The sequence below is a fragment of the Herpailurus yagouaroundi genome, unplaced genomic scaffold, assembly GCF_014898765.1.
Source record: "Herpailurus yagouaroundi ecotype Mexico unplaced genomic scaffold, PumYag 100, whole genome shotgun sequence".
Lineage (NCBI taxonomy): Eukaryota > Metazoa > Chordata > Mammalia > Carnivora > Felidae > Herpailurus > Herpailurus yagouaroundi.
In genome coordinates, this window is record NW_024412391.1 from 14,639,853 (window position 1) to 14,661,502 (window position 21,650).

The 21,650-nt window shown below is 54.6% G+C and overlaps 1 protein-coding gene across 1 annotated transcript in view; it reads left to right on the plus strand.

Annotated features, from left to right (window-relative positions):
• PLXNA4 (plexin A4) overlaps nt 1-21,650 on the plus strand; it is a 440,680-nt gene that overhangs the window by 409,223 nt on the left and 9,807 nt on the right. Inside the window, exons 26-30 of the mRNA XM_040471931.1 lie at nt 7,726-7,829; nt 8,391-8,490; nt 9,624-9,814; nt 10,925-11,094; nt 14,922-15,134. Of these exons, the coding sequence (XP_040327865.1) occupies nt 7,726-7,829; nt 8,391-8,490; nt 9,624-9,814; nt 10,925-11,094; nt 14,922-15,134 (778 nt within the window). The remainder of the gene's footprint in view (nt 1-7,725; nt 7,830-8,390; nt 8,491-9,623; nt 9,815-10,924; nt 11,095-14,921; nt 15,135-21,650) is intronic.

The following is a 21,650-nucleotide window of genomic DNA, read 5'->3' on the forward strand; positions in this document are numbered from 1 at the left end:
GGAAGGAAGGAAGGAAGGAAGGAAGGAAGGAAGGAAGGAAGGAAGGAAAGATACCACAGGGCAGGGGTCTGGGGCTGTGCTGGGGCAGCTACAACTTCCGGAGCTCTCAAAGCACAGTGGCAACGGTACCCCACTCTGTTACACACGAGGCTGTCCTCACCACGTTTATGTCCCTTTCCACCCCTGGGGCACTAAACTCTTCCACAAATGTATCAGAAGAGCCTAACCTGGGGCAAGCTCTGTGCCAGGCATGGGATGTACCAGTGTGAGCAGGATGATTTCCTCATTTCTTCACACAGGACACCCCTCCCTCTGAGCCGTGGGACTTTGTCTCAGTAAACTGGAAATCGTTGGTGCCGTTCTGTTCCACGGCACGGGACAACCCGCCACTCAGAGGCACAATGCCTGGGCCCTGGTCACACAGCAGGAAGGTGGAGAGAACACCCATTTCCTCCCCGTACACTCGCCCAGTGGACCTTGACCTCCAGAGATTCCTCTGGTTTCATGCAAATGCTCTCTCATAGCCCCCCCCCCCCCCACCTGGGGAATGCTCTGCCACCCCCTCTGTCTTGCCGTTCAAGGTTCAAGTCATGCTGTAAGGATATATATATTTTTTCAAACGAGTAATTCCTGCATGCAATAAAAAGATACACTATCTTCTGAATGAAATATAAAGAGTTCACAGCAGCTGTCTCCCCAGTTTGCATTTTCCGCTGCAGCTGATAGGAAGGACAGATAAAGATAATGGGATTTTTTTTTTTCCTTTCTTCTTTCACCTCCCTCTCTCCCTGGAAGGTGGAAATGTAACAAATTGGATTGTGAGTGCGTCTGTCCTTTGTGCTTGGAGCCGGGACCAGGGCATCGGGCTGCCAGGCAGGAGCTGCGAGGGAGAGGTCAGAGCCACCAGCTCTGTCTTGGTGCCGTGCACCGTGCATATGAACCCTGGGCCACTTCTCCTCCCCAGTGCCCACCACCTGCCTTCTCCACTCTTCTCTGACCTCGCACACCACAGCCCCGCTGGACGGCCACCGGAGCCTCTGTGTCCCATACTCAAGAATGTCCATTAAGCCCTAGCTCCTGTGTCCTAAACTGAGTAGCAGAGCACAGCCTCCTTCTGCCTTCAGCTCTCCAGACTTCCCCCAGATAGCAACAACTCGCCAGTGCAGGGCACTTTACAGTTTACAGAGACCTAGTACCTTAAATGCAGACGGCAAGTTCTACCTGAGAATTTCGTCTACTTCTTCTTTTTTTTTTTAATGTTTGTTTGTTTATTTTGAGACAGAGAGAGAGCACGCACATGCAAGCAGGGTAAGGGCAGAGAGAAAGGGAGAGAGAGAATCCCAAGCAGGCTCCATGCTATCAGCGCAGAGCCCAAAACGAGACCCGATCTCACGAACCGTGAGATCAGGATCTGAGTTGAAATCAAGAGTGGGGTGCTCAACCGACTGAGCCACCCAGGCGCCCTGGGAATTTCTTCTTTTAAGCACCTCTTGTTGTAGTTCGGTTATTTTATATTTTAGAACTTGCTCTCACAATAAATAAAATGCTTCCTTTTTTCCTTTTTTTAAACAAAACATAGTTAGACAGTACCCCCTCCTGTTCCTGGGTCAATTTCCCAACCTTGTTTGCAGTGACACTCTGATCCTGTCATGGCCCCTCCCCGTTCTGCTTTGATGCACATTCCCTACCCTGCTGAGTTGCTGGGAGTTGAGGGTCCCAGGGTCCCCTGCCAGGTGTCTCCTTGGGGTTCACCGGTCAACAGGTGTGCAGCAGAACCCATGTCTCCTCCAGCCCTCTGCTCAGGGTCCTGTCTTTGGGGGCAGAGCAGGCGCTGTGCAGGTTGGCTGCGCTCCTGGTGAGAGCCTGCTCCCCGTGCCCCTAAGGTGAGACAAGGTGGCCTGGGGTGGCAGCTCAGGCATCCACCGGGAAGGTCCCCTGTGGATCAGGAGGGCTGGCTCAGCCAGTTCTGATGAGTCTGCTTCTTCCCCTGCCCATCTGGGTCAGCCTTTCTCAAAGCTTCTGTGATAGATCTGAGGAGAGGTGCTGATAGGAAGAATGGAAAGGGGGGGGGTTGCAAGCCTTGAGCCCCCACCCTAAGGTAAAATGAAGTGCATGCATGAATGTGTGTGTGCATACATCTATGAGTATGTGAGTGTGTGCACGCATGTATATGTGTGCCCGTGCACACACGTGCACACACACACACACACAAGGGAAACAGCTTGTGCAGGTTTGTGCTCTACGTAGGGTGTGTCCCTCAATATAGCACCTGCTGGGAGGCAGAGGAACTTCCAAGAGCCAGGCCAGTGATGTGCTTGGGGCCAGTGCCTCCTTCCAGGGATTTCCTGCACCAGAATCCCTCCCTCGTCTATGCCCCAGCTTCCAGCTATTCCCTCAGCCACCTTCTCAAAACTTGGGGGACATGCCATGGTGCTCCCATCTCCTCTTCCCTGAGAATTTCCAAGCACTGTGTGGTCTATCTCCTGAACACCCCCTACGTCTGTACCCCAGTCCCTACTGCTTAGCTCGGGCCCTCACCATCCGCCTTGGCCAAGGGCAGCCATCCTTGGTGGGGCTTCCTACCTCCGTGTCCTTCAAGAGCTCCCCCCTTCTCATCCACCCCGTCTCCCTGCCCTGGAGCTCACCCCCAGATGCCTTAGCCTGGCTTGCCAGATCTTTCTTACCCCACTTCTGCCTTGCACATGGCTCTCCAGCCTCCCAGCCTCTCCTTTCCACTGTCTCCCACACTGACACACATCTACGGGTCCCCAGAAGCATCACATAAGTGGCATCTTCGGACCAGAGCACCCGTCCTCCTGGCCGCCCAGCCCTCAGCCCAACAGCCATCCCTGGGCCCCCCCCCCCCCCCGACGCGGGGCATTCTCCCCCCCCCCCCGATCCCAGGGCCCCCGATTCATCCTGCTTCCTCACAGCCTTCCCCTAGAGAGCCCTTCAGGAGCCAGGGCTTCAGTCTGATGAAGCGTCATGTTGTGCTAGCACAGGACCTGGCACGCTGTGGGCACTGAGCAGACGGTGCTGGAGTGGGTGAGTGTGAATGGGGCTCTGAGGTTTCCTGGATCTGGATTTTCAGCACGGGGGCCACAGGAGATGCGTCTTCCTAGATGTGCTGGTCCAGAGCGTGCCCTGTCTCAAGATTCTCTGGGGCCATCTCTGAGCTCAGTGTCTCCCATCATTTGGTGTCTGGAGGTATTTTCTGGTCCCTCCCTGTGCCCCAAGGGCAGGCAGAGCTGTGTGGAGGCTACGCACTCACCCGGAGAATGCTGGCCATCGGCCCAGCTGTCCCATCACCCCTCAGCTATTCTAACAGGGCCACCTCATACATACATAGCAAGGTGTGGACACAAAAGAGAGATATTTTTAGCACTGTTTTTATAGGCAAGACAGAAGGAGCCTCTCTGGTGAAGAGAGTGCTGGACTTGGGATTGAGAGGCCTGGTTCTATTGATTTGCATTACCGTCATTAATACGGAGCGTGTGTCGAATATACAGCAATGCACAGGGCGCAAAATGAGATACGTCCTCGCTCAGGGGCCTCCTGAGGATGACCTAGCCAGCCACACGCTGCCAAGGGCACGAGGCCGCTGTCCTTCAGATCTGAAGGTGGCAGGCCTGCCTTACCCTCAACCGGTGCAGCCGGCCCTTGGGTTCCTCACTGCTGGGCAAGGACGGTATTTCCGGAAGCCAGCTATGGCCTGCGAAGGGTGGACACTCTGAGATGGGGAGAAGCCAGCCGCTTTGGCCTTTGACCTTGTCCCTTCCTGGTTCTGACATGACTCCGTAGAGCTCCAGTTCCTGCCTCTGTTGAGATAAGGTCACAAAGCTATGCAAGAGCACTCCAGAAAGCCGAGCCCATGTCTGCTCTCCTGATTTTCTGGAGACTTTCCGTGATGAGTCTGGGAAGAAAAGAGAGACCATGGCTGATATGGATGAGGGATTTCAGGAAAGGAAGGAAAGTGTAACACAGAAGCAGAAATGTGTTCAGGCCAGCAGGTAAAACTAAGGACTCCGGCCAAGAAGAGTGAGTTTCAGGAATGAGTTCCCAGGTTAGCCCAGGTTAAATTACTGGGCACCGGGCAATCCCCTGCCTTCCTGCTGCACTTCGAGTCCCCGCCTCCGCTGGGGGTCAGCTTGGCCGGCTCCCCATGGCCTGGTTCTTTCTTGTAGCCCAGGGCTGGGGTTGCCAAAACCAGGCTCCCTCCTCCCTGGGTTTCCATCCATTAGGACTGATTTGGGGGCGGGACAGAGAAGTTCACTGTTTTATCTTCCTTCTATTTCAGCGGGATGGAAAGCAAATCCAAGTTTTCTCTTTTTTTTTTTTTTTAAGTTTATTTTTATTTATCTTTGAGAGAGAAATAGAGAGTGAGTGGGGGAGGGGCAGAGAGCGAGGAGACAGAATCCCAAGCTCTGACAGCACAGAGCCCGATGCGGGGTTCGAACTCACAAACCGTGAGATCACAACCTGAGTTGGACGCTTAACCGATTGAGCCACTCAGGTGGCCCACCTCCCCCGGTTTTTCTGTGTAAGAGGTAACGAGAAGAAACAGGTTCAAGAGATCTAAAAAGCAGGGCTAAGTGCTCCCCTTGATTCCAGCTCACCATCCTCATGTTGGTATTTGGGGGAATATTCATAACTTTTTGAGATAACTGCTCAAAGACTTGGTTTTATGGAAAGAAAGCTGCTGGGGCCTGAGGACACTGCCTTCTCGGGTTCATAGAGCTCCCACGTCTAGGGAACACACAGGGCACGCACGAGGGCTCCTCTCATGTCACTGTATCCAGATGACCTAGTCCAGTGTCCTGCCCAGAGAAGGAGCCCAGTTAGTGCCCGTGGAAGAGAACTCAGCTGGTTATCAGAAGGAGCAGTGGCCTGGGGATAAGGACTTCTGCATCTGTCTTCCCAACCTGTTTCTCTAATTTCCTGGTCATAACACTGGAAGAATGAGTGACAATAATTTAAGACAACTTTCCTTCTGGCACTGGCTATGCCTGGCTGTGTTTCTGAAGAGTTCAGATCAACCTTTGACCCAGGTTGCTAAGAGAGTAGTTCACGGTTCCCCTTTAACTGCAACTCACTGCCCACTGTGAGCACCAACACAGAGGCAGAAAATTCTTTTGTACTGCCTAATATAGGCCATCATCACTCACTCGCTCATTCTTCTCCTTCCTTCCTTCCTTCATTCACTTATTCATTATTCTTTTAATAAATACTCATCAAGTACATACTGTGTCCCTGGTGCTGGGCCAGCACTGCTGGTAGACATTTAGCAACATCAAATTTTTGTACTCCCAAGGACAAGCCATCATTCCTTGACTGCCCTGGGGGAAGCATAGCCATACTCTGCCCTACTTTTTTTCAGTTGGGGACACAGATACAGACTGATTTTCATTTGCTTACATAATTATTGGGCATGACTCAGAAACAAGGCTGCTGAGTACAGCTGCACAGGCTGCGCACTGCACAATTTCAAGGGGAGTTGTGCAACCGGGAAGCGTTCCATCGGGCTCCAGAATCAGTCACCAGCTCTCATGGCTTAATCCACCAGGCTGTGTGGCTTGTTCAGATCCTACTGAGATGTGCTACAACTCCATCAGCAAACAATGCCAGTGTAGCTGCTAAACCAGAAAGCTGGTCCCCATCTAGTACTGGCAAGCCCACAGCCACTTCAGTGGAGGAGACCTTCTTCTCCCTTAGGAGAAGCCAGTGGACCTAATATCCCAGCCAGTGGACCTAATATCCAGAGTCCTCCCCTCCTTCTCCCCCAATCCCTGTGTGGGAGAATGTAGAACACTGTCTTCCGTGCCCCCAAGCTGTCTCTGTACTGTTCCCGCCATGCAGCCTCTGACTTAATAGCCCTGGAGCTATTCACCAGGCAAGCAGGAGAGACCCCAGAGGCTTTGTCTTTTGGGACTGGGGTAGAGCATGCCACTGCCATATTCCTTAGCCCCAGGCTGGGCTTCACCAAGAGTTGGACTGTACCACGTATCAACTGGCTGACCAGCTGCCAGATACTCTACTTCGTGTTCCCCACCACTCAAAAGCGCGTGCATCCGCACATACCCACATAAAATGAAAAACAAAAACAAAAAAAAAAAACACAACCAACAACACACTGCCCTCGAGGTGCCTCAGTGGGGCATTTCCCCTTTAGTCTATTACCCTACCTGCCCCGAGGCTCTAATCCTTGCGCTCAACTCCAGCCATGCCTTCAACGGCACTAAGTGATAGGCGGTGCCCAGGGACCTTCACTCCAGTGAACATGCACGATTATCCTCATGCTCTCATTCCTCGGGCGACCTGATGCTACATGAAGCTTTAAACCAGGCAGCAGACAAGCCCACGACCTCGAGCAGGGACTGGGGTATTACGAGCATCTCTGCTGCCCCTCAGGGCAGGCAGCTCTCTTTCTGGGCCTGTCTTTCATCCACAGCACTGGTCATGCCAAGTGCACAAGGCAGGGAGGAATCGGTGCCCTCTGCACCGCGGATGTGGCCAGTCATGGGCCCACAGCTCAGCCTTGACCGGAGGGGACAGCGGGGCTGGGGGTGGGATCTGAATCGGGTCTCTGTAAGCCATAGGAGAATCCACAGCGGGGTCAGGCAGGAATGTCAGGTGACTCCCGCACCCGACCGTGCTCCGTGAATCCCAGGGCTCTTGCACGTTTCGGAAGTACTGGCGTCTGTGTGGCGTTGAGCGGGGTCGTGATTGCCTGGAAGCCAGATTCGTGGCTTCCTGGCTGGAACACACGTTGCATTTGAATTTAAAAGGCCGTCTTTTCCTCTCTGGTGTGTGTATGTGAACATACGTGTGTGTGGGGGTGTGCACGTGCCCCTGCACTCGAGAGCTGGCGTGCTCCTGGGTCTCCGTGCGCACACATTTCAAGACTGGAATGTGCACTTCTTCGTCTGCATGTGATTTGTACCATGGGTGGTGATGGCAGTTTGGTTGATGGGAAACAGTCCCCTGCTTCCCCGTGCGGGAGCCATCAGAGAGCCTGTGTGTCGGTGGTGTCTGGGCCCCCGAGGAGAACGTATGGATAGAAGTATATACCTAAAGCATCAAATAATGAGGTGTTGGATAGATCACCAAGACGCAGGTATTCACATTAAGTCCGTGGGGATGGGGCTGGTCCCGGGCACGAGAATGGGTTTTGCTGATCCCTCCACGTGCATTTACCCGGCCTCCCTGCCAATGGTGCGACCCACCTCCCAGCTTTCAGGTGCAGGACACAGCCCTGCAACAGGACCAGGGTGCACAGAGACTGAACCTGCAGCCTCTCCTTAGCTCTGAGACCTTGCAATCGAGCAAATGAGCCTGTGGCGGTGATGATGCCACCTGGCATTTACTTAGCGTTCTTAAATGCTTTGACCTGCCTCATTCACTCAGCCAGTTTTTATAAGCACTGCTCACGGATGTGGCCGCTCGCAGGGGACAGGTGAGCAGGGGAGGACAGGGGACGTTATCCCACTTGTGGCACACAGTGCGTTGGGATGAGAACCGGGGCTGGGACCCAGGGCGCCTCTGCACTGAGAGCTTCTGCACCCCTCCTCAGGGAGTGTCTCGTAACACCTGTTGGTCCACGGATGCACCCTGGAGATCATGCATTGTAGTTGCCCGCACAGAGGTCCTTGGGAGCACCGCAGGGAGCTGTCCTTGGGAGCACAGGGGCCCGAGGGCCTCTCTGAGATGCATCTGCTCTCCCTACAGAGTGGCGACAAGGAAGCGGGGCGAGGATGATCCTACAGGATGAAGACATCACCACCAAGATTGAGAATGACTGGAAGAGACTGAACACGCTGGCCCATTACCAGGTGGGGTGACTGCACAGGAGGGATGGGGCTGGTAACCTGCCGTTCCCTCAGAGTCTCAGTCCTTAAAGGATAGGGTCACCCTGAGGCCGGACACCAAGCCCTGCAGCCACCTCTCCACCGGCACTTCTGATCCCTTAGCGACCCAGGGAAACTTGGTGTCCGTCAGCCAGGAAACCCTGACCTCTTTGGAGATGGGAGGCCAACATGCATGCTTCTGGCGGGGTGTGCTTCCGGCGGGGTGTGGGCAAGTCCCCAAGAAAAGGCCTTTCTTGGATGATCCCTGGGGCGTAAGGCCGGGTGCTCTCCCAGGGAAGCATCGGGATGGAGGGTGCTGGTGAGACGCTCTTGCCAGAGTTGCTCTAAGAGTTAGCCACGGCGTAGGATGCTATTCAGCGTTCAGGTCTGTCTTGTTTCATCGAAGAAAGCCGACCGCCTCCGAAGCCCCCCCTGTTCTTGGTGAGGCACTGACTGCCCCTGAGATCCAAGTAAATTCCTGTTGTCCTCATTTCCTCAGGTGGCAGAGTTTCTGTGCCCAGTCTCTTGTAAGCCTTTTCCTTGTAGGTGCCAGATGGTTCTGTGGTGGCTTTAGTGTCCAAGCAGGTGACAGCCTACAATGCCGTGAACAACTCCACAGTCTCCAGGACCTCGGCAAGTAAATATGGTGAGTTCTGCCAATCGTCCTGGGGAGGAGAGGATGCCCGAGCTTGTTGGGGTGATCGTCGCATTAACAGCACCGCTGAACAGCACTGGACCCCCGGACAGGGAGGGGGAGAGGGAGACGGGCAGGCGGACCACGGCTGGGGAGAGCCCGAATGGGGAGGAGTCTTCTCGTTCTGGAACTCTGGTGCAGGAACAGGACCTTCAGCCTTGAAAACAAGAAGAAAATCTAACCTTCACGAGCACCTCACAGTCTACGACACGGTGCTTTCACTTTTGCGGTCTTCATTATCGCACGTCATGTTCGTGACAATCAGCGAATTAAATAATTATTATTTCCCCCTATTATGCAGATTAGCAAATTATAACTCAGATGCTCAGAAGCTACACAACACGTAAAGGTCACACGGTTATGAAGCGGCTGAGGGAAGGTGCAGACCCAGGGCTCCAGCTCCAGGATGCGGGGTGGGGAGAGGATGCTGGGTCCGGGCTGGGGGCCCCCGGTGCAGCCCTGTTCTGCCTCCACCTGTGTGCTTTGGGGCCAGCTGCCTGACTGCCGTAAGACCTGGTTCTCTTACCAGCAAAACTGGAGAGGAAAAAATGACCAATTCCCCAGGATCACTGTGAAAAATCGGTAGTAAACATACAGTGGTGCCCGCACACAGTAGGACCTTTTCTGCTCCACACTCATTTCGCCACAGCCCACAGCAAGCCAGTGGGAAGATCTGGCCCGGGCCAGACGGGAGGATGCAGGTAAGCGGGTGACAAGGTGATCACTCAGCTGCTCCACGGCATTAAGGGAAACACAGCACATGTCCTGAGACATCACCTCAGAACCCTTACCAGGAAAAGTGTAACGACGGACAGGCTGCTGGTCTTACAGATTGAATAATTAAGGGCTGGGGAGATGCAGGTACAGGAGGGGGAGGAATCTCAGCGGGTCAAGTAGCCGCGGAGGGTTTCCCGGACGTGGCAGGAAAAGCATCCCACGCGCAGGGAATGGACCGATGCGAGGCAGGCAGCCAGCAGCACCCGCAGATTGCAGGCAGGATCAGACGGTATTGGCCACGGCCAGAATGGGGGTCGTGTGATGGGTCATGGAAGGGCCTCACGCACGCTGGGTCATTGCCTTGGCAGAAAACATGATCCGATACACCGGCAGTCCTGACAGCCTCCGCTCGCGCACACCCATGATCACCCCCGACCTGGAGAGCGGAGTCAAGATGTGGCATCTGGTGAAGAACCACGAGCACGGGGACCAGAAGGAGGGCGACCGGGGGAGCAAGATGGTGTCTGAAATCTATCTGACGCGTCTGCTGGCCACGAAGGTATGGGGCTTCAGACGGGCTTCGGGGCACGTGTGGGGTGTGGGAAGGAGCGTCATCAGCCCACAGAAATGCCAAGCTGGCGGATGCCTAGCATCTGTGCTCGCCCCACCCGTTATCCACTCAGCCCCAGTGCTCTTTCCCAGCACCGAAACTCAGAATCCTCAACCTCGCGCTTCAGGCAAGCCCCGCGCATGCATCGGTGTGCAGCCCGAAGCACTGCTTCCATCCTGCTCTGTGCCCCGTTCCCAAATATGGAGACACTAGCCACATCTGTTCATGTTCTTCTGTCATGCCTGTGAGAGAATGCTTCCTTCTCAAGGGTGTCACATACAACCCCTAGTGAGGCAAAGTGGGGCTCCATCAGTGACTTTCCAGGCACCATTTCTTTTTTTTAATGTTTTTATTTATTTTTGAGACAGAGAGAGACAGAGCATGAGCGGGGGAGGGGCAGAGAGAGAGGGAGACACAGAATCCGAAGCAGGCTCCGGGCTCCGAGCCGTCAGCCCAGAGCCTGACACGGGGCTCGAACTCACGGAACGTGAGATCGTGACCTGAGCCGAAGTCGGACGCTCAACCGACCGAGCCACCCAGGCGCCCTTCCAGGCACCATCTCTGATCCCGGTTCTGGGAACATTGTGTGCCTGTGCTCAGCCCTTCAACTTGTGAGGCTGGCCTCCGCTCTGAGCTCTGCAGAGCTGACTGTGTAACTGCTCATCAGCCAGCGTGAATGATGCCCAAACAAAACCAGCAGATTGTGTTTGTCTGCTCCGACCGAGTGAGTTGTTCGTTAGCATTTGTGAAAAGTGCTAAAATAACACCACCAAAGGGTGTTAAACCAACCCATGTTGTTGGCAGAGGAAGGCTCGCTTAGGTCCAGTCATCAGCATTATATCTATCTTCCACGTGCACGGGAAATTTAAAGCTGTTGGAGGAAGGTGAAGACGGTAGGAGACTTGATGCAGGCACTTGCCCGGCCTCCGCTGTCCCCCTCCCCAGCAGGCCATGCACCCTGCCCTCCCTGCCCCTCTCCTGGTCTGCCGGGCAGATCTGAGACCCTGTCCTGAGAGCTCCCTGGGTGGAGCTGCGTTCTGAACCAGTCCCCCTCCGCAGGGCACGCTGCAGAAGTTTGTGGACGACCTGTTCGAGACCATCTTCAGCACGGCACACCGGGGCTCGGCCCTGCCCCTGGCCATCAAGTACATGTTCGACTTCCTGGACGAACAGGCCGACAAACACGGCATCCACGACCCGCACGTCCGCCACACCTGGAAGAGCAACTGGTGAGGGAGGCCGCCGCCCCCGCTTCCTCCGCAGGGACCCGGAGCAGGCCCTGCGTCTGGGCCTCCCTGCCCTCTCCTACTGCGTCCGCGCTGGCTTCCTCTCTCACTTCCCTCCACCCAAAGCATCCTTGTTTCCTATCCATCAGTCGGGCAGGTTGCAGACACTTATTGAACCAAGTAAGTGAGCGAAAACTTAACACGCCAAATGTTGCCACCAGACCCCTGTCACATCCAGAGTATGCCCGACACTGTGCCTGGTGTGTGCACACACGCTCAGGCACGGCCACCGCCCTCGGTGGGCTGACAGGCGTGGGTAAGAGACAGGCAGGTGGCTGTTGGGACAGGGAGGCCGAAGATGCACGCATGCAACCAATTCTAGAGCCAGCACCTCAAGCACGGTTGTGACCTGAGAGTCGTCTAGGCGAACAAAAGGTGTTTCCGTTCTATTCGAGAAGCAAGGGTCTTCCCTTCTGCCAGACTCGTCTTCCCAACTCCCTTTGGGGAAGAGACCTTCCCGTACCTGCTTTGTCCTTCTTCGAGGAAGCAGGACTCTCTGAGCCCTGACACCCTAGATGTCTCCACTATGGTTCCTGTGTCCTTGAACATAGGCCCTCCTGTCTCTTCGTGGGTGTATACTCTGTGTTTCCATTTGCAGCTGCAAGGTCAGACATCAGTATTCAGCACTTGGTGTGGAACCTCGCACAAAGCCGTGGCTCGATAAATATTGATGAAGATGTAGGACCAAGGTGGTCTCTATCTGAGGGCTCTGTCTCAGGCCAGGCCGGCTTGTATTTGGTCCCATCAGTTCCAGAATTGCCTCCCTGGAGCTTTTCGACAGTCCCTGTCCCAGGTTGTTCTTCCCCAGAACATTCTTCCAAGGCAGCACAAGCCTGCTGCCCAGCACCTGCGGCCGACAGCCGGGACGGGCCCGGCTCTAGGGCTCGGCCAGGCACCCCGGCAGCCAGACTGGAGCCCCAGACCAAACATGGACCACGGCAGGAGTCAGAAGTGGCACTAAAACCTCACTTAACGTCATCTGCTCTGGCTTCTCCTCTCTTTTGCCTGAAGAGTAGTGCGATCTCTGCTGAAACTGGAAATGCGGGCAGGAACAGAGGTTTGGACCATAGCACTAAAGAGTTGGGTTTACGCCCCCATTAATTCTGGGTGAGAGATCTTGCACTGCCGAGTTCCTGCACCCTTTCTGAAATAAGACGGTTAGACTCCAGATTCCTCAGGGGCACGGGGTGAAGGCTCTTCCCTGCTGAAGGACTGCCAGCCTGGTCTGGGTAAGAGTGCTTTGAATTCTGCCCATCCTCTTAGCGCGGCTCTGCAAAGCCGTTCCGTGGGCCATGTCCCTGACCTACCCAGTCTGCTTCTCTCTGCCAGTCAGTCTTCCTACTCCCCACCTCATCCGAATGTTAGCAGACTCCACAACACAAAGAATGCTCTGCCCAGCCCAGCTCTTGGGCCTGGCTGTGGAGGGCTGGTATTTCCAAAACACTCAAACACCCCTACATGCCCTTGTAGCCCCTTACCAGCAGACCACCTGAAATGGTATCTAAATCATTCGTCTTCAGCCCATACTTTGGCTGGGGTGAGCACCGCCTCCCCCGCCGCCCTCCAAGGATGCCATAATGCCCTTGGCGTGGGGCCAACCTTCCCTTCACACCAGCTCCTCCCAGTACTCTGGTGTCATCACAAGGAGCCCCAGGGCGGTCGTCCGTAGTACCCGGCTCGAGTTCTCTCACCCAAGGACATGTGCCCCCTGACCCTGCTCACTGCCCAGGCAAGAAGCAGTTCGTCTGGGAATTATGAGATCTGCCTCATGACTTAGAGTTCATCGTCCCTGAGTAAAAAAAGAAGATGATTTCTTGATTCCTGGCCAGAGTTGCAACTCACCTTCTCCCCACCCGCTTTCTCCACGTTCCCCTACCTTTTCTCTTTGAAATAAACCTCCTGCTCATTTAGCCTGAGTGGCTGCAATCAACCAGAGATTAGTGCCACCACCAATGTTAATAATATGCTAATATTTCATTAGGCAGGAACCTCGGTGTGGTGCCCCGGTGCCCCTGTTTGATTTGCCTGTCAGCACAAGTGGCGTAAGCAAGGGAAATGACTGTGTAGCAGATATTAGACTCCCCGAGACCGTCTTCTGGATGCGACGCCCAGAAACAGGAAGGTGTGGACAGACCCCATGGGCGGAGCAGCCTGGAGTCCATGCAGGGCTCTGACCCCAGCTGTCACGGTCTCCCCTGGGCAGCTATGATGACCCTGACTTACACCATGTGTTGCAACTTTCTGTGTCACCCCCTTATTTCCTAGTCCCTATTTCAAAGGACGAAACAAGTGCCACTTAACGTTGTCAGATCTCAGTGCTGCCCGAGATCTGACAGTCCTGTGCTGCACATTTTGTAGGAACGTAATACTTGCTGGTCGATCGGCAGTCTTGAATATGAGGTCTTACTGTAGTTTAGCATCTGTTGTATGGAGGTACCGGCCACTGGGAGATGCAACAAATAGAAATGTATTGTACTCGCCAGATTGAAGTAAGTAATTCAAAGCGCTGAAGTTTCAAGAGGCGAGTCAAACACATAGGAACGCTGTAACTATTACCAACAGTGAGAACAGCTACCAAAGCAATAAAACTTCAGGGCAGAAGGCAGGAGGTGAGGAGGAGGTCGGGGGCAGAGGGAGGGAAGCAAGCGATCCCTTGCTTGGTGCCATCCCGCTTCCTTACCTGCATCTCAGTAGGCCGGATGGAAGCCACAGGATGCGAGAGCCGGCAGAGTGTGGCCAAAGGGGACAGGGGACAGGTCTCTCCCAACCTCCCTTTCTGGCAACAGAGAGTGTGACTTGTGTTTAACAGACCACACTGCAGTTTTTCTCCTCTTTGGCTTGGTTTAGGTGACTCCTCTCCTGCTTCCTCCAGGTTACTCCAGCTAAGGAATGCATCTGTGTCTTTAAAACGCAGACCATCTAGTGTCTTTCCCTCCGTGAAGACTTTCTGAACACTTCCCTCTGCATAGACTCGGTGACGCCTCCCTGTGTCCCACATCAGACCCTGCCTGTCCTTGGGTTCCAGCACTGATAGCTCTCAGAGCACATGCCTGGTGGCAGGCCTGACTCCCCCACGAACCCACCAGAAAGCTGGCTTCTTGAGGGCAGAGGATGTATCCCCAGTTGTTAGCGTAGTGCCTGGTATGCAGTAGGTGCTCAGTGCAAGAAAGAGGGAGGGAAACACAAGGGGACAGATGAAGGGCTGTGAATGTGGGTTTCTAAGCATGCCGGCTCAGGGAGGAGAAATTAGTTAGCTACACTTCAACTGCTCAGCCCCAGTGCCTTTACCGCGTAGGGTCAAACTGTACTGTCAGGCAGGGAGGAAGGATGTGCTCTCTTCCGGGTCATACCGTGGATGGCAGAGAATAAGATACAAAGCCTGTATTCCAGGCTATTCTTTAAGGTTTGCCGATTGGGTGTGCATTATATCCGGCATAGGGGGTGGACAGTGGAATAGAGTCGGAAACTCCACTTTATAGCACCCACACTGGCCGCCTCTGAGCCCAAGCCTTGTGCTGCCAGGGAAGGTTGTAGTCCTGCAGTCTTCAGGCTGGGCATCAAGCCCTCCCCAGTGCCCATCAACATTTTAGCCGTGGGTGGAGTAGTCAGCCTTGCTGATCCTCAGTTTCCTGCCAGGTATGTTAGTGGCATAGGCTTTGCTTTTAAGAACAATCGGTTCTCAGCCTTTTCTCTTTCCCCAGAGAACTCTCCAGGCCACGCCACACCCCCTGCCCTCTCTTCCTGACCATCTGCCTCTTCCCTCCACACAGCCTACCCCTGCGGTTTTGGGTCAACATGATCAAGAACCCTCAGTTTGTGTTCGACATCCATAAGAACAGCATCACGGACGCCTGCCTCTCCGTGGTGGCCCAGACCTTCATGGACTCCTGCTCCACATCAGAGCACCGACTGGGCAAGGACTCCCCTTCCAACAAGCTGCTCTATGCCAAGGACATCCCCAGCTACAAGAACTGGGTGGAGAGGTGAGTGCTGGGCCCGGGAGCCAAGGTAGGACCCCTTGCTGAGCAGGCAACTGCCCTTGATTTGGGGTCCCCTCCCCTCCAAAATGGGCTGGTGCTTACAGACGGGTCATTCACAGAGCCCGATCCTGCAATTGGCAATACCCACACCCCCACGTCCCCAGTGGTATTGTCAACTGAAACAAGACCCCAGGGAACCTGGCTGGACATAGCCTCTGTGCTCGGCTTCCCTGCATGGAGGGTCCCAGATCTTAATGGCCGAAACGCCTTCAGGCCCAGGAAGGAAATCCAGTTCCTGCTCTAACCCCCACCAAAACAAAACAGAACAAACAAACAAACAAACGCTCAAGGAACCAAATAACATCTTGGCACAGGAAGTCTGGAGTCCTCTACCCATCTGTCGCTGTCTATCCAGTAAGCCTCTCTCCACATTCTGTGGGGATGTCGTTCTCATTCTGACACTTCTGACTGCCCCAGACCCTTGACCTTCACAAGATGAGCTCTTGATGCCCTGTGCCCTGCAGTGCTTTCTCAGCCATTGTAGCCATGACCTTAATCATGGTCTCACACATTGTCCTGTGACTGGAGGGCCAGTTGTAAGCTGGGGAGCCCGTCTTCATGCAAAGCTAACTCATGGTAAAGAACGTTAATGGTGTGTCTGGGCCAATCGGCTCCAGGTAGCAAACACCTGAGCTAGGCAACCAGCCAAAGCCTTATTTATTTATTCATCACCGTAGTCCTGTGTCCAAGAGGATAGGATTAGAACCTCATTTTCTGCCCATGAAAGCGAAGAAATATACATTCAGAAAGGCCAAGATGAGAGGTGATCCCCAAACTCAACTAACTCCTACTTTTGTACCATCAGTGATGCTTCTAGTCGGGGCCTCTGCCAACCTCTGTGGTGCCTCTTTGTGAATTCAACAAGGTGCCCTTTCCTACTGGAGGATGTAACTCCAAGCCAGGGTGCATGGTTTGTTGAATGATGGACTGGTTGTCAGCCCAAGCTCCTTTGTGCAGTGAACAGCCTGCACAACTGCACAGGGCAGTCCTGATTTTAGAGTCCCTTTCTCTTGTTACCATGAAGCTCAGATTTGGTACCTTTATTAAGAGTAAAAGATGCCAGAAATTGTTCTTGACTTAGTAACTGAAGACAAAATGAACAGTATCATTTCACCCATGGGAAAGAGACAGTCTCCATCTTCATACTTGAAAATTGCCTTCCCTAGGGGCGCCTGGGTGGCGCAGTCGGTTAAGCATCCGACTTCAGCCAGGTCACGATCTCGCGGTCCGTGAGTTCAAGCCCCGCGTCAGGCTCTGGGCTGATGGCTCAGAGCCTGGAGCCTGTTTCCGATTCTGTGTCTCCCTCTCTCTCTGCCCCTCCCCCATTCATGCTCTGTCTCTCTCTGTCCCAAAAATAAATAAACATTGAAAAAAATTAAAAAAAAAAAAAAAAAAGAAAATTGCCTTCCCTTGTAAAGAGGGACTAAGAGAGAGTGGAGTCTTGGCCACCTCAGCAACATAGTTCTGCTAGAAAGCATTCAGTTTTATTTTTCCTCTCCCCTCTGTTCTTTGATATCCTCCCTACCCCTTCCTGCTGATGCATGGGCTGGGCATCAGTCTTGGCCGTCAAAGAGAGAGAGCTCTTGTGTCCTTGTATCTCTTGATGTCTGAGTCACTAGGAGAGGCTCTCAGCTCCCTCCACATAGATGGTGGCCCGTTCTTCTGACGACAGAGCTGCCGGGAACAAGCCCTCCTCTGTGGTCACCGGCCCTTCAGCAAAGATAGGAGAAAGGCAACAGCGGGGCTCTGGTTATCTCAGCACGGGTCACGGTGCTAGGACCTCAGGTGGGGAGCGAGGAAGCAGGGGTGTGGAGGGCTGGAGGCGTTTATGAAACACCTGCAGAGAGGACCCTCCCCAGGACACGGCTAGCTAGTCAGAGGTGAGAATAACGTGTGCGCGGGGCTAATGGTCTTCCTTCCGCCTGGTGCTAAATGAAATTTGTGCCACGCAGCTGCTACAGGTCATGAGTAACCCCAGTCCATTTGGTTATTTTTAGGAGTGGCTTGATGGTTTCCATTCCTTATCCCGCCAGTTTCTTAGCAACCGGTGGTACTCTAGGGAGAGTCATCTCTCACTAGCTTGAGATCCCACCCAACCCCTTTCTCCTCTCATTCTGGGATGAAGTACAGGGACGGAGGGATCGGGAGACACAGCGTGAGCAGGTCTGGAGATCAAGTCTAGAGTGCTTCTTCACTTGGTGATGGATGGATGAACTCCACTGTCACTCGCGAGGAGCCTGGCCTCCGAGGTTGTCTGCCTGCCGGAAGGTGAAGTCGAGCAGCACAGAACTGGCTCGGGGTGCGCAGCAAGCCTGGTCTCCCACCTTGGCCCACCACAGGCACCGGCAGCATGCAGTTCAGAGGAACGACGGTAGAACCCAGACTCTCATGGCCGGCGCTTACCCACAATGATATTGGCTGGCAGCTCCCACTGCACACTCCCAGTCTTTGCCGCCTCCGTCCAAGTATGCGGGCTTTGGCTTATGGCCACATCTAGAGAAAGGGCAAAGGACCTCCTGGCCCCCGGTAGCCATCTTAAAGATGCTACACTCCTTAAAGAGCTACACTCTTTAGATGGCCCCCGGTAGCCATCTTAAACCGCTACACTCCTCTTAAAGAGTCACCGCGAACAGTGTGTCGTGACCAGTTATGTTTCCTATTTCATTAGCAATAGCAGTAAAATTTGCATGTCGGGGGGGGGGTGGTGATTTCCTCTCCGCTTAAATTGGAGGAGGCTCAAGGTTATTCCTGTGGCCGCGTTAGCCTTTCTCACCTGCCCTCAAGGCTTTGCAGGTAGGGCTGAGTGGAGCGGAATCGCAGCCGACCCGCTCAGAACCGGACTGGGGTGTGCCACACATTTCAGGGCCATCTGTCACATGTGTCACAGTGTGAAAAAAGGTTAAGAATTTTGAATATTTAAAAATGCCTCTTAGGAAGCCATCCATTCAAAACATAAAACGGTGACAGTTCACCCTGGGAGCAATACCAGAGGTGAAGTATAGACATTTCATTAACTTATTCATCAGTCCATGGGTCAAACATTTACGGTCTCCATCAGAAGCGTATGGGGCACTCGGGATATATTACACTTGATCCTTCCCTTGTGGCTCTCGTGGTCAAGGAGGACACGCAGACAGGCCCTCGGCAAACCCCGTGGAGCTGTGATCATGCGGCTGGGGGAGTGAGAGCCTGATTCTGCTGGGCCTGGAGAGGTCCGTGAGAGGTTCTCAGAGATGAAGATTTCTGTGCGGGGACTTCAGGCTCTAGATGTTTCTCATATCTACACCTTCATCCTTGAGGTGTTTGGAGGGATGACAAAACTTTGCTCTTCTAAGAGTTCAGGGCATTAGAGACCACCTTCTTGATCACTGGAGCCATCCAAAGGCAGAGATGAGACACCCACCATCACTCACTGGGCCCATCCCCTAGAAACCCACAGACAGACCGCTACAGACGGGCCGACAGCGAGACATTCAGCACTCCAGGGCCCTGTCCTTTCTAACAGCTCCCCAACGACCCATAAGGGTACTGGCATCCCATCCGATGTGAACAAACTCAGCAAAGAAAGCTGAGTAGGGCCGGTGGTGGGACCCAGACCTCATCAGCAGTCCGGACCTTGGCCAGCTGGGAGTGGGGGGTGGTCTTGGGGGACTTTCCAAGCGTCAGTCCCTTTTGAAGGGGCTCACCTGCAGGCAGAAATCCCATGGGAGGAAGTTCAAGTACAGGAGCCCAGGCTGACCTCTCCCTTCCTCACTGCACAACCTGCTGATAAGAATACTTGTTTGAAGCTCATGAATATGGGGCATAATTACATTCTTCACAATCAATAAGCCTTCTCAGTGGTGGAGCCCGGCGCAAAGGCCAGCCCAGCGGGAGCTAAGAAGGAAGCAATTGCCCACACAGCCGGGGAATCCAGGGCAAGGTCATTACTGGGCTCAAGGGGTGCTGGCAAGGCCAGGGAGAGAGGTGGGGCACAGCCCTGGATGGAAGCAAAGAGAGGTCAAGGCAGGGTCACATGCCTTGTTGGGTGGATGGTCCCGGCTAGCACCAGGCAAGGCTGGGGTCAAGACCCAGGCAGAGTGTTAGCTGGACCACAAATGCCACACTCATCTGGGAAACTGAGCTGTCCGGGGCCACTCAGCTCAGCTGTTCAGTACTTGCTGAAGATGAAGACATGTGGTTGGTCCATTCAGGGGCTAGTGTGTGGCCTCAGATGTGCACTGGTCCAATCCAGTGCCCTCCGCATGTAGGCAACAGAGGAGAGACTGGACCACTCTGTGTAGAAAGGACCTCACTGTTAGAATAACGCAAAGCCATCCGGGTGGCTCACCACCCATTTCTTCAGGTGAGAAGGTTGGAGCCCCTGCCCTCGCCCCACTCCGCTCCCAACCCCTCCCTCCCTCTCTTTCTCACACACAGACACATCTCTAAATATTCTCTTTGGAGAAATGGACTGGGCTCCTGGCACACACCAAGGCAAGCCATGTTAAAGGGACAGAGTGTTGGGCGTCCGCTGTTTGCGGCGGACACGGTGGTCCCTAACTTGGACCCACAGGAGGCATCTCAGGGTGCAGGGTGCAGGACAGACCATCCATCTACCTGTGAGAGGTTTCACAGGCAAGTATCAGAAATGGCAGGAGTCTTTGCTTCTGAAGACAGTCATGTCCTGTCAGTGAGGACCTGGGTTTTTCATCCCGGTCAGTCTCTCTGACCATCTACTGGTGACAGAGTATAACTGTCGGGAGGAAGCTCTGGACCCAGGCATGTTAGCAGAGATGTGCCTGGTTGCTGGCCGTGGAGAAGCCAGGGAGGTCCTCTGTTCATGGTTTTCCCCAAAATGACCTGATGACATAGCCCTTGACCCCACAAACACATGTACCTCGGCAAGTGTGAAGAGACAATGGTGCAGAGCTCCTTAGGAGGGGCGGGGGTGGGAACCGTCACTGAAACCCCTAGGTCTCCACCATAAAATGGAGCATTGGCATTTATTGCCTTCCAGAAATAGTGCCAATGAATCGAGTCTCTCGCTGGAACGTTTATACCTGGAATGTCATTAAATCACCCAGAACCCTAAGGAATCTGAGGATGTTTAGGGGGTGGACCGCAGGTCTGGAAGAGAGTGGGCTCATCTGGGATGGAGTGAAGGAACCAAATTGCACCAGGACAGGGTACGGAGGGCACTGAATGTGAGAAGCGGTGGGAGGGGGGGCACCCACACTAGACGAAGGTTGTGAAGGATGAAGTCCAGGTGAGGCAGGGGGCAGGCCGGCCTCCTCTGAGGCCGCAGGCTCCTCTGAGAAAGGTCATTCCATTACACTCTTGTCCCCAGGCCCAGAGCTCCCGCCAAAATGCAATCAGCTCAACAAAGCAGTTGGCGAGTGTGTCTGTGTGTGGCTGGCTTTCTGAGGTCAGAGGAGGCCCCCTCCAACCGGCTCCCTCCCTTGCCAGCGCGCTCTGCTTTCATCTCCCTCCCTCTGCCTCCCTCGGAAGGTTTCCAGAATGAACGACGGGTCTGCGGTCACAGCAAGGCCGTGGCTTGGGGCAGGGTGGCCATCACCGCCCTCACCTGCCCAGGAATGCTCTGGCAGCAGATTGAACTGTCATCCCACTGCGAGCCTCTGCGCGTGATGGCTCGAGGAACACAAGAGTGCCACGTGTGCTGGGCTGTCCCCGAACTCCTCGGCCTGGACTGGGGGAGGTGGAGGTGTGGGCATGGCAGAGGATCTATGGATTCATGGTCTCGGTGCACTGAGGGATTCGGGCCAGGGTGAGACTGTACCAGAGCCCCCGAAGATGCCACTACACTTGCCTGGTCAAGCCCAGTTCTGGGACTACCCAGGGCCTGTCATTGGTACCTGCACCTACACAGCTCGCCAGTGCCCCACGTGCCTCAGCCTGGTCCCTGCAAACCCCCCCCCCCCCCCCACCGGTGGTCCCATCACCCTCCTCTGTTCTAGATGCTCAGGCTTGCTTTCACCGGCTCCGAAGCCGTAAGCATTCAGCTGCAGGCCGAGCTGGGATGACCGACACTCCTGGGTGCTCCCCCGCTGCCCTGATGGCTCCCTGCTTTTGTAGGTCCCTGTCCCCAGCAGGCAGCTGGGGAGGGGGGTATAGCTGTCTCTGGGGGGCACCGGGGCCCTTCTCTTCCTCATTAGGAAGCCGCACCACTCCCCTCTGGCGGAGAGGTTGGGGTTTGCCGCATAAAATGTCAAATTGCAGAAATTAAAAATGTAAATGCTGGCATCTAATTAGCCCGTTGACAGCAGCACACAGCTGCAAGTGACAGTGACTGATTGCCTTCTGCCAGCCTCTCTCCCCAAGCAGCCCCCGGCCCCGCCCTTCTCCTGGGTAACCCCCCAGAGAGGGGAGGGCATCGAGGCAGAGCAACTGCTTCCAAGAGCCTTTGGGCACTGGGGGGGGGGGGGGGGGGGGCCCCCCGGGGGGGGGGGGGGGGGGGGG